The sequence below is a fragment of the Siniperca chuatsi genome, linkage group LG7 (assembly GCF_020085105.1).
Source record: "Siniperca chuatsi isolate FFG_IHB_CAS linkage group LG7, ASM2008510v1, whole genome shotgun sequence".
NCBI lineage: Eukaryota > Metazoa > Chordata > Actinopteri > Centrarchiformes > Sinipercidae > Siniperca > Siniperca chuatsi.
Window position 1 is genome coordinate 5,087,162 of NC_058048.1, and position 12,714 is coordinate 5,099,875.

The following is a 12,714-nucleotide window of genomic DNA, read 5'->3' on the forward strand; positions in this document are numbered from 1 at the left end:
GCAAAATGCAGACTAGAATAAGATAGAGCAGAATATATGGGGGTTTGAGGGGAAAAGGAGGTTACACGCTACACAGAATACATGACAAAACACTAAGAGCTGTAAAAGTTGCTTTTAATCTGTGTACAAAAATTACATTCATTATACAAAGACAATGCCATTAAGTCTATAGAGTATATACAATTGATGTATTACACATGTAGAAAAATAATTACATGTTTACATTGTTGTGGATAATACATTTGACACATGGGTGTTAACTCACTACACCTTAACTGACCATAAATGTCCTGAATCTCATAATCTGCAACAAAACTTTGAACAGTGCAGATTCTCTGAGTTTCTCGGGACAAAGTGAAGCTATACCTGATGTATGACTAAATATTATTTATCACTAAAGGATAAAGATCCTAATAGCAACCCTGATTTTTTTTTATTTATGGCTTTCACATAATTTCATGTAACTGAGTGTGGTCTCTGCTGTCCATTGTAATAAGTCCTATGAAATGAATTGGGACTCATTGAAGGCACACACTGTGCCACAGCCAACCAATGGCCATGAGGTGGCCTTGAGTAGCCTGACTGAGTCGTGGGGAGATATGAGGTTAGTGTTGGCCACCGACAGTGCAGGCAGATGGGTTGTATGGTGCGATGACACAGAAGACACAGCCTGCCTCCTGGAAAGCTTGCCTCATCTCCACCTAGTGGGCCAAACACAGACCGCATCAGACAGCAGGGCACTGATGTCAGCTTCGCAAATAAAGTACATCCTACCACAGGATTTACAACTCAGAATAGGTGAATTACTGATATAGCTGAGACCTTAACACTTAGATCAGTCTCTCATCAAGCAAGGAATAAATGAGCAAAGAAGTTGGTGGTCCTGTCAAATGACACTTTATGGAGCTATGTAAGGGCTTGAGCTTGCACATACTGTGACTGTGAGGTTAAGGGTTGTCAAAGCATTTTTTTTGGTGTACAATTGCTGCATCCATTGTTGGGTGCTGACATTTTGCATTTGGCTAATATCAACTGGTGATGGTCCCAGCCATGAGACTTTGCAGGTTGACTTAATTTTCGTGGATTCTTTTATTTAGCTGGTTAAACTCAAGTTTTTTTTCTTCCAGATTTGATCATCTATCTGTTTCAAATTTGGCAAAAATGTTACAGTTATGGATGCAGAAAACAAGTTGTTCCTTTTGTTTTTAAGTCATCTAAATGCCAGTATGAGTGCAAGACAGGTGTAATCGTAGAAAAGATGACCTCTAGATGGAAATATTCTAACTACTTTTTTTCTCTCCAGTAAAACTATGGCAAGAAAATAAAACATCAACAAACAGCTTTTTAGTTTCTGGATCATTTAGTTGAAAAGAGAACACATTTGTGAAAGTAAGGTTTTACGGATTGAGCTGAAAAGTAATGTAAAGATTTGCCATAACAAAAGTATCAGGTAGAATATCTTTGAAACAAACAACACATTACATTTTATTGGATAATAAACCCAACACTGGATATAAATGAAAATGACAAAGTCGATCTTTCATTTAGCAGAGAAACTGAAGATGATTACTTTTGATTACATCAGAAACTTGACTCATGGTTGTGTAACATTTTGAAATCCCGCAGATCACTAATATCTGGGGTAACCAAGACACGAAAATATCAACATTAATATAAAGCTTCAAACCCATGGCCTCAGGCAGGCATAGATAGGGAATGTCAGCTAAAGACAACAACTTCCACCTAGTGCAGTCTTACCAGTCTCGCATTATCCAGACACAGCCCCACCACAGCCCCCCCACTGCCTGGTAACTTCACCGCTGAGCCAAACTGCAAGAAGCAGCAAAAACTTTATGAATGCATACACAGAAAACACTCCTGCAGGCACACACAGATGGAGATGGAGAAAATACTGTTCAATAAAACATGCTCTGCTCTTAGCAGGTAGTGGAACCTCGGAGCACCAACCTGCCTCGCCAGCTGAACCATCTTGAGATTCCCCGGACCCAGGCAGTCATCAGTGTAGACAGACCTGTGGGATACGTTGTTGCTTTAGCTGTGAGTGTAAACTGTAATATGAATGCCTCACATCAAAATATACTGTTTACCTCCGCAGCTCAAAGTTCTGGTCCATCAGTTGTGCCAGACGACTCCAGTCTCTGTCCTGTAGAGCCGTCCTGAGGGGAGAACATTTTCTATCAGTGCTAAGGTAAGTGTCACCTCTAATGTTCTGAACGTCTGAAAACAAAGAAAAAAACTAGGTACATTTTTGTCAGCAGCGTTGCAGCAAAGAAACACTTTGCATGTTGTATTTCTTGGAACTCACAGTGCATAAACATTTTACACAACATTTCAGAAAGCCTAAAGCCACTATGAGACTGTTGTGCAAAGCTAGACATAATTAATCGGATGGTTATTTATGTTTAGCATTTCCCCTGTTTTTTTTTGTTTGACAAAATCTCCACTGCTATTTATTGCATTAATTCTTGAGCAACAATCAATTTCTTAAGTACTCAAACCAACCTCGCTTGATCAGTGAGCTCAGCAAAAGTCTGCATGGCCTCAACTACCAGAGGCTCCCCTGTGGAAACACAAAGCAACATGAAAACAAACAAACAAACCAACGTGTTTCCATTTTTATAACTCCTTAAAGGAACAGAAAGATGTAAATACGCACATGGGTTAGCATGTTATTTTTTTAAAAACGGACTGAAGAACTGTTTTGTCTGTTTATAGAAAACTGAAATGTGTTGCTTTTCTGCCCAGTGAAGAATACTTTTTGGCCATAAAAATGAATGAATATAGAGCTAGACTAAGTCTACAGCCATGCTAACAGCTGTGTCAGGCTGTATTTAGGCACAGTTGTGCTTTGAGCTAAATGCTAACGTCAGCATGCTAACATGCTCATAATGACAATGCTTATATGCTGATGTTTGGCAGGTATTTTTACCATGTTCACCATTTTAGTTTAGTGTGTTAGCATGGTAACATTTGCTAATTAGCATTAAACACAAAACACAGCTGAGGCTGATGGGAATGCCATTCGACTAGATGATGGCGCTAGAGGAAAAGTCGGGGATCACCAAAGTTAGTACGATTCATCCTGAGGGGGAACATGAATGTAATATATGAATGTAACCAGGACTCCCTGGAAAGCAGTATTGATACTGAGGGGATTATCCTGGCGAAATGGTGGTTAAATCCACAAATGTGAACCTCATAGTTGCGCTACAGCAAAAGTCAGGGGATCACCAAAGTCATCAGGATTCATCCTCTGGGGATGGTGGGTATCTGTGCCAAATTTTATGGCAATCCATCCAATAATTGTTGAGATATTTCAGTCTGGACCAAAGTGGTGGACTGGCCGACAGACTGTCGTCGCCATCCCTAAAAAATATGCCTAATATCATCATCTCCTTTTCTAATTATCGGAATCAAAACCCTATTGGTCAAACAGGAGATCCCTTGTTTTTGAAGGCCTTTTAGACGTACCACTGAGCCAGCGCTGTCGGATGTTGCTGTGGATGCGTCCAGAGTCACTGGGGTCGCTCAGGTAAGCCAGCCAGAATGGTGGGAGCCCACTCATGTCCAGAGAAACATAATTCCCTGGGAATGGGAAATACACACACATTAGCAAAGAAATGTATTTGTATAATCTACTTAGCATCTACAGACAGACGGTGACTTCAATACCGTAGCCCTGCTCTTCCATGAGCTTCTTGCTGAAGTCCATGTAGACTAAGCCTTCATAGACCTGCAAAGACAATGGGGTAAACAATTCATGCTACTATAGGTATTAAATTAAACGTAACTGACATGTTTGTGTAGTGTTGATTATGTTACTGACCTGTATGACTCTGTCCTGCAGGCCAGCAGTAATGAAAAGTTCATCAGTCTCCACATTGAGGATGAAGTTGGCTCGGATCGGCTTTGGGAGATCCTGGAGTGTAAAATAGGAATATATGACTCAGTAGATACGTTTTGTGTCATTTTCACATTTATTTTAATTTGTTCTTCTTGTGGTGAGACTTTTTATTAACTGGCTGGGGTGTCTTTTGTCTCAGGTTGTTTTTGAAAAGGCTCTGATAATTACACACGTTACGAACATGATTTAAAAAATCATACAGTGTCAAATTTCTAAGCCGAGTGTCAGCTTCCACCAGGCTCTACAGTGCTGTTTTCACTGTGTGTAACGTCACTCGATCTGGAGGGAAATCTACTGAACTCCTAACTCAGATGTTTTTACCGTAACTGAAGTTGTCAGAGGTTTTGATAATAGCAAATAGTGGAAGGAGTGACAGAGTGGGGAAAACAAGATATAACTCTGATGGGTTTGGTAACACCATGAGATAGGATAAATATCTACCATCCTTACATTGTTTGTGATGTTGTAGAATTTCATAAGACACTTCAAGGTAGCTGAGACAATGGCACTGTGAAAAGAGAGGGCTGTGAACAAGTAAAATTATTCAACTCAAAGTGTGCAAAATTACCTTTAAATTGGGCTATACAGATACGAAATCATCAAACTATTTACCTGCTTCCAGCAAGGCCCTTCATTAAAACAGATACAAATAATTTCATCATTAGAGCGTGTTTCATATAGCGAGCATACTTCAATACTGTGCACATTTTCACATTTCACACTGTATTGTGAATTGTTGGGCTTTATTTCTTAGAAACCAGTATTTGAATGGATACCCACCACTTGCCGAGGAATGTTGGTGTCATACTTCAGTGTGAAGTTCTGCGTTGTCAAAGCAATCCTGCAGTAAAAAAACAAAAAACAAAACACACAGCAGACATGAACAGTGAGAGTGACTGTCCTTAATGCTGAGTGGCCTTAACAAATAAAAAATACAAAATACCAACTTTTGCAGTGATTTGAAGCTTTTTCTTCAAGTATTGTTAGTAGTACAACGGGCCTGTGCAGCTTATGTGCTTTACTAAAGCCATTTTGCCAACACTACATCTCATGGACTGCACAATATATTTACACCAGTGCAAAGTAAGTATATTTACTCAACTACTGTGCTTAAGAACCACTTTGAGGTACTTTACTTCAGCGAGTCCATTTTTATTCTACGTTAGACTTCTACAGTACTGCACTAGATTTCAGAGGGACATGTTGTGCTTTTCCCTACACTACATTTATTTAAGAGCTTTAGTTACTAATTACTTTACAAATTAGAATTTTTCATACAAAACACAGGATCACCTAAAATATGATGTATATGATGTACTGCAAAAATCCCCTTCTTATCAAGTATTTTTTTGTCTAGAATAGTCCTAAAACGTTATTTTAACAGTGCAGAAAGAATATTCCCACATTCCTGTTTTCAATGCAAATCAATTTGTATTATCTAAAATCAAGTTTCATTTTTCTTAATTCTAATGCAGAAACTAACCATATTCTTACTTGTGTTACACCTGCAATAACTGATTTTTATTTGGCCACTTAGAGGCAGCGGAAACGAGTTGTGACCACAACATCACGATGTTTTCACATCGTCATTTCATACATTGCTATTACAAAAATATCGATTATAGCCACTTTAATGCAGAGGTCTTCAGACTGTGAGGTGCACCTCCCCAGGAAGTGCAGGAGAGTTGAAGGGGGTGTGTGGAGGGAGAGACATGAGGCAAAGATACTGTGAGGTGAAAGAGACAGGTGTGTGCCGGTGTTCTCAAAACAAAATCGCACTCCTTCTGTCTGGAGTCATACCTCAGTCAAATCTGAACACAAAGACATGATACACATATTTTTAGATTCAGTGTGACTTACACTTTCCGAGGATATCATTATATTATTATGTCCATTGAAAACAAATGCCCATAAACTTGCTTAGAAATCATAGAAAAAAAAGACACTTCTTATAACTGCAGAGCTTGCCTGAGAATCATCATGCTTTAAGTTTTCTTCAGTATCAAAGTAATCCACTGAATGTTTGTACATCCATGGGTTCACTGTAATAAGGAACTGCTAACAGCTAATACTTTTAATGGTGGTAATTTGCAAAAATGTAAACAAATACTGTATAGCCAGTTGCCTTGATTTCGTCTGAGGGGAGGGCCCCACAGTGTTACAGTACACTCTGCCTGAAGTCAAAATTTAAAAAATATTATTTAAAAAAATGATAAGCTTTCTTCCTGAGAGTTGATAAGATGAGAAACTTGACACCACTGTCATGGCATTAAATATGAAGCGACAGCCAGGAGTCGGTTAGCTTAGCTTAGTATAAAGACTATAAACAGAGGGAAACAGCTAGCCTGGCTCTGTCCAAAGGTAACAAAATCTCACTAATTAACACGTTACATCTGTTATATTATGCTCCATTTAAATGGAATTAAAGATTTTATCCAAGATGCGAGATGATTCGGCACAGCACTACAGAAATATCTGCTTCTGATCAAAAATACACACAATCTCTTACAAGAAAATTGAAGTGGCAATGATTAATATATTCACCCTGTGTTATCTCAGTTACTTATCTCACCCTTGTTTGGAGCAGAACTGGTAGAACTTCTTACAGGTTGCCTGCAGCAGCCGCAGACCTCCCAGGTATCTACAGTGGATGATGAACAGAAATGTTTGAAAAAGCCTGAACATGACCAACTCTGTCAGGTATTTTAGCTCATTGTGTACACACCCTTCTTTCCTGCTGATACAGAACAGATCTTGCAAGCTTCCAAACTCTGTGGGGTCATTCAGTGGATGAGGGACTAAAACCTACAAAGTCACAGAAATCCACATGACTTCTGCAAAATATGTCCCCGATGAAAGTGTTTTAGCTTATGAGTGTGCATAGAGGTGTGTGTGTGTGTGTGTGTGTTACCAGAGTCTGGCTCTCCACTAGTGTGACCTCGGCCCAGAAGTTAGAGATGGACATAGCAATAGTTTTCCCGTTGAAGCCGTCTGAGGGATTTCCCATTAATCCAACCCTGTGAGTCATCACATATTTGGAAATGAATTCTTAAAGGGTCTGCCAGCCTGTGTTCTAACATTCAACTGCTCTTGTTGTGAGTTAGGAAGGAGAAATAGGCCTTTATTTGCAAGATGGAAAAAACACCGTAATCTGAGCTAAATTCAAACCAAGAGGAGTGAGAGTAATTTGTGTTGGTGTTTTTTTTTTTACCTGGCATATGATCGGCATGTGATTGGTTTAGCAGGATTGTCGTGTTGCTTGGTGGAGTAGTGGGTGAGCCACTTGGTGTAGTCTGACAGGCCCTGAGATGTCAAGAGGAAGCATGTTATTAAAGGAAATGTAAAAAAATAAATAAAAAATAAATAAAACTAACTCAATTAAACTACAAAGCAGTTCTTGTATACAAATCCACTTATCAGCTGCAACATAAAAACAGCATCCAATCCCTGTGTGAGGACAGTGTAGAGTCACCTAACTTTCCCTAAATATTAGCAGTAATACTGAGATGTCCTCACCATCTCCACCACCCCCCCAGACAGTAACATGTACCGAGGCTGCTTTAAACAATTGTAGATTACAGTTTTTCTAAGTTGCTTTGGTGCAATCATCAAATGAAAGTAATTATTCTCCAAGCTCTATGTGCAATTCTCAAATCCAAACCTGATTTTCCCACATTATATGCATTTCTTGTTGTTTGACCCAGTGGATTACACTGGCTTTCTAATGGTTTGCATTACTCTCAAATGCATTTATCAACATGCTCACTGTGAAAATCCTCAAATGCACAATATTGCACCCACAATTACCATCATTTAGTGCAGCTTATCACATGTTGTCAAAGGCAGTTTAAAGGGGATTTTGTTTGTGTAAATGCTGTGAGCAGATAGACAGGAGTGGTTGGATGGCCAGTGAGATGTTGAGGGGGATTTACATTTTCATTTCTAAATGGCTTACATGGATTTGCTGTATGCTGTTACTGTACTTTCATTTTTGTTTGACATAACCGTTACATACAGTATAAGGTTCTTACTGTGAATAGGGACAAGAAAGGTAAACAATGACAGTGAGAAACCTGTGAAGAGACTGCTGAAACTGAGGTTTGTATGACATTAGTTTATTCATTTGGCTGTAGAGGATATTTGACTTATTGATTTATATTTTGGTTATGACATTAAGAAACAGTGTCTTATGTCATACTGACACTTCCTTGGACAATTGACTGTCTTGAAAAGGATAAAGGCACAAGTTATTTTGTGCTGCTCAGTATATAATGGTGTGATGATTGCTCTCAGTGTTTTGAGAACTGCAACATTGTTTCAGAAAATGTGCTTAAGCAGTTGAACTGTAAAAAAAACTGTAATAGAAAACTTACTCTCCATGTAAATGCTTATAACCATATCCATTTGGCACCATGACCAATAAGTAAAGTACTCGATTAATCTATTTCAGACTTTACTCTGAACTGACAGCGGACATTTTGAGCAAAAGTAGAAGGCATTAAGAACTGAGTGTTTGCAGTTGATGTCATATTACATTATTTCTGGGACAGCTTTCAAACTTTAAAATATTAAAGTATTTTCTCTTCCTGCCACTTGCAAAATCGCTTAGTAGCTTAGTTGCTCAGCTTTAACACACTGCAATACGTTTTGCTTTGCAAGTTAAACGGGAACTCCACGGACTTTACACATCAAAGTCTGTTTACAGGTGTTGGGGAGTTCTGTTGCATATGTGAAAAAAAGTTGTATAAAGCCTCTTGTGGCTCCAGAGGGAGCTGCACAAAGTCCTCAAGTGATGTCACTTGAGTCAGCGTGGGTTGGGGCTGAAGACTACAAGTTTGAACATGAAAACAATCTGGGGGCATGAGCTTACCAGACCTCTGTGGCCCGCTCCTCATCTCTGCTGCAGGCTAGCGGCTGTAGGCTACATTAGCCGCTACTAGCATAACACACTTGAATCTCGGACTGAACTGTCGGCAGTCAAGTTGCATTGTGGGCAATGTAGGCGTCATGTTTTGACAAGGAAGAAGAATGCAATGAATAAAAAAGACGATATCTCAGTTTCTGCTGCATCTATTTTGATACTTTTTAAACTGTTCATCGTGAGTCTGACAGTTTTATAGGAATGTAATATTAAATCGATGGAGTACTCTTTTAAGGTCTAAGTTAAGAATGATCATCATTATTTTCTTTTGTCCCTTATAATCTATAAATTTGCAGAAGGCAATGCTGTGTGAAAAAACATACTGTAGCTGTTGAACTTAGGTAAGGATACAAACCACTTGTCCAATGAGTTGGAAGCCAGTCGGAAGCTTCATCCCAAACACATCGAGTTGCTTCTCATTAATGAGCCACTCCTGAAGAGAAAGGTAACTGGTTATTACTTTATCAATTCATGATAATGCATTGATGTCATTTGGGTTTGGTAATGTACGACTATGTATAATCTAAATGAGTCAAAATTGAGTGAGTTAGCAGTTCGATTCACTCTTTCCTACTGATCACAATAGTTTGTCTAATAATTCTCTAAGAAGTTAAACAGAAGATCTAGTATCAGTAGTTTGTACAGGGATATTCTGTTGAACTATGTCATTAGAGGGTTTGGGAGTTTTGCTGGAAAATATAACACACAGGAACTTGGCCAAAATCTAATGGTTAAGTGACTGCGAGGAGTAAAGTCATATGGGTGTAATCTATCTTGCATGATATAACAATAACAAAAAGTAACCATTTTGGCTGAAATAACACTTATTGAATTAGCACTTACGAACCCAGTATCGTCCGAAGGTCCTGTCTGTGGCTTGAGGCTGGAGGCTGAGGAAGTCAGACAGGTAGGACAGTGTGTCTCTCTGGATGCAGTAAAACACCACGCTGGCCAGCCGGGACTCTGTCAGCCCTTCCTGTGGTTTCTCCAAGAAGCGAGTTATCCTGATTCATAAAACTACAATAGATTAAAATCACATCTGCAACATAGTGACATGTACAAAATTTATGTCAATGAGGTTCTGAAACACACAAAAAGTACTTCTTAGTGCTGTTGTTACACCATGTTGTACATTATGGGATGAAAGGAAACAACTTCTCACCTGTGGGTGTCAGGGCATACCTCCACAATGCCCCTGGAGCTGCTTTTCTCACTTTCTTCCAGCTCGTAGTATATGATCAGCTCTCCAGGCTGCAGCACAGACACAAAAGGATGGGCTACTGCAAGTTGCCTCCACAAAAAAGGACATTAACAAAAGATTTATTTGACCTTGATTTTGAATTTGTGCAACAAGTATTATTCATTTTGGATAGGATTGACTTAATTACACTGCTGTGCAGGGGATTTTTACATGTTTGACAGATGAAGACCAGTCTTCTGACCTCGCTATAACTCATTTAGTCATAGTGAAGCTCAGTTCTGCAGTCTGCTGCTATTATCACAGGTGGTAGAAAACATTTTTGTGATAAATATCCTTTGCACACATTAGATTGTATGGTTTTATGTACACTAAAATTATTATATGTATGTGAATATACTATAAGCACAAGGTCCTAGTGCACATTTGTATTGTAGTAACTCTCACCTTGGACTTGAAGAAGCGGATACCTTGAGCAATGTCAAAGTTCTGGTCTGCACACAGCATGTCTCCTGCAATCTGCTTACACAAAAAGAAAATCCTCATTGTATGACAGACATTCATTAAGCTTTAACAGAATACACCCGGTCAACACAATGAAATGTAACTGAGGAGTTGTGTGAATGAACACCCTCAAACATTAACAACAGACAGATTCATCGTACCACCATGATGTCGTCCTGCAGCTTGCGGCTGCGTATAGCCAGCTCCAGGTCAGCCACGGCCCCGAGACGGTCCTCCAATGTAGTGCTGCCGTCATTTATCACGTTTTCCACTGGAAAGTCATTAGCTGTGGCCCAGCGCTCATAGTACTTATACCTGGACAGTGTAACAAAATGAGATTAGGGAAGGAGCAGAATAAAAGTGGCTTTGGCATCAAACTGTAACAAGACTGCAGAATCAACAGCAATTGGGTCATGCAACAGTTAGAACTCACTTGTCTGCATTGGTGACCAGATACACTTCTGAGAACAACTGTCGCCTGGAGAGAAATCAGAATCAGAACCAGGTTTAAGTAAGTTTTCACAAAGAATTTGCCTTGGTATTTTGGTGCAGAAAAATAAACATACTAAATAAATAAAAAGCGAGTACTGCAAAAGTCAAGAAATATTAATATATAATAGACTTTTACAGAATGGAAATTTACAATAAAAAATATGAAACAATATTATAAAAAATATGTACGGACAAAAATCTGAGATGCAATTAGAAGTTAGCCAGATGTTTTAGAGTGACTGGGGATACGAAAGATGACTCAGATAATCAGAAATTAGGCCTCTTCATGTTTGGGCCACTTGCCACTGTTACGCACATCTTGACCGTTTCCCACCAAAAATCAAGGATCTTCTTTCCTCCGATGCCAGGAAGTAAGGCCTTTGGTACTCCAATCAAGTGGCTGTATAAGCCTGTGTCATCATTCTGGGAGAGGAGAGTTGGAAAACAGCTGGAGTCAAGTACAGGTTACAAATCAACATATTAACAAACCACACCATGTCAGTGTATGCAACAAGTGTAATCATGCTGTTCTACAACATGGTTTTGGCTTTAGGCCTAACAGCTTTTTTGCTATATGCCAACAACGTAGATGATGCTGTGATAAAAATTCTGAGGTTCATACTTGGCTCTTCCCGTACTAAATAGTATATGTTTTCCCAAGGTCAACAACGGACCTCCACACTCAGTGTAGGTGATTTACTGTATAACATATATGCCCATTCTATATACTGTATTACAAAATCTTAATTACTACTTCACGTGAGGTCTATGTAGAATACTTACAGGCTACTACTGGCGACATTAAATAAACGTTCAAACTCAGGACTATTCGTGGACCCTCAGGTGTTCCTGGGCACAACGCGTCCCCCTTCTACTTCGGAGGAGACAACGTCATGCAAACGTGATGAAAGAAGCTAGCTCCGTTATGCTGTTTTTCTTTCTTGGTAAAGACACGTATTTGTTTAAACTGCTTAAGGCTGCCATGCCAACTACTAGAGTATCTTCAATAGTTTACATAGGCATATGGACAAGCCAATAAACGGCATTAATTTTCACAAAACAAAAACAACTTTCAACAAATACTACCCTTCGAATTCCTACAATTGTATTCCACCACAATGCTCAGTAGGGGGCAGTGCAAACCAGTGTGAGCCCAATGATAAAAATGCAATTTTACACAAATTACGGTATGGGTGTTGAGTCAAATATAAGCCGGATACACAGGTGCATCCTCAGGATTCCGTATGTGTCCTAAATGGTGGTCTAACAGGTATAGACGTTACCCGACAAGTAACCAGTGGTTAAGTGCCAGTACGACCGCTTTACAACTAACGCGACCTTTGCACTGCTTCAAACTATCTCCTTTCTGCTGCAACATTCAAGCTACTTACCTTAATTTGTGCTTCTAAGACGGTGCCGTGGCCGGCTACCAGCAGTATACAGATCATTGGTGAAACTTCAGTTTGTTGTTCCTGTAAATCAATGAAAACAGTGCAGTGGTTGAGAAATATCTACGGAATCTGTCGTTGAGTGCTTAATTCTCCCAGCGTCAATGAAGTGATGTACTTCCGCAAAGAACCTTCACAGTAAAACATACACTCACTACGTATCATCTTCATGCTACAGACATGAATATAAATACAGTGTATGTACACACACATCTATAATCATAAT

The 12,714-nt window shown here is 39.3% G+C and overlaps 1 protein-coding gene across 4 annotated transcripts; it reads right to left on the bottom strand.

Annotated features, from left to right (window-relative positions):
* Window positions 1-97: 97 nt before the first annotated feature.
* Window positions 98-12,637, bottom strand: LOC122878758 (glucuronokinase with putative uridyl pyrophosphorylase). 4 transcript variants are annotated; one of them, XM_044202071.1, is made up of 23 exons: window positions 12,432-12,637; window positions 11,375-11,463; window positions 10,982-11,026; window positions 10,710-10,863; window positions 10,492-10,563; window positions 10,009-10,097; window positions 9,694-9,850; window positions 9,202-9,279; window positions 7,137-7,228; window positions 6,837-6,942; window positions 6,651-6,730; window positions 6,498-6,566; window positions 4,706-4,766; window positions 4,538-4,554; window positions 4,376-4,433; window positions 3,848-3,940; window positions 3,694-3,754; window positions 3,493-3,606; window positions 2,524-2,581; window positions 2,109-2,177; window positions 1,969-2,032; window positions 1,759-1,830; window positions 98-701 (listed from the first exon to the last, which is right to left on the bottom strand). In XM_044202071.1, exons 1-23 carry the CDS (start codon window positions 12,486-12,488, stop codon window positions 606-608), a joined length of 1,851 nt encoding a protein of 616 aa, XP_044058006.1. In that variant the 5' UTR covers window positions 12,489-12,637; the 3' UTR covers window positions 98-605. The 4 variants fall into 4 exon arrangements, with proteins under 4 accessions (XP_044058006.1, XP_044058005.1, XP_044058007.1 ...); XM_044202070.1 differs by having other exon boundaries at window positions 11,357-11,463; XM_044202072.1 differs by lacking the exon at window positions 12,432-12,637 and adding an exon at window positions 11,824-12,029 and having other exon boundaries at window positions 11,357-11,463.
* Between the last annotated feature and the right edge of the window lie 77 nt (window positions 12,638-12,714).

Bases quoted from the DNA above. Each gene is read 5' to 3' on its own strand.
- LOC122878758 (XM_044202070.1), bottom strand. From the start codon at position 12,488: ATGATCTGTATACTGCTGGTAGCCGGCCACGGCACCGTCTTAGAAGCA. The intron at 6,943-7,136 runs GTAAAAAAAAAA...GATGACTCACAG, and splicing joins ACATGCCGATCATATGCCAG to GGTTGGATTAATGGGAAATC. The intron at 702-1,758 runs GTAAGACTGCAC...TTGGCCCACTAG, and splicing joins GTCTGGATAATGCGAGACTG to GTGGAGATGAGGCAAGCTTT.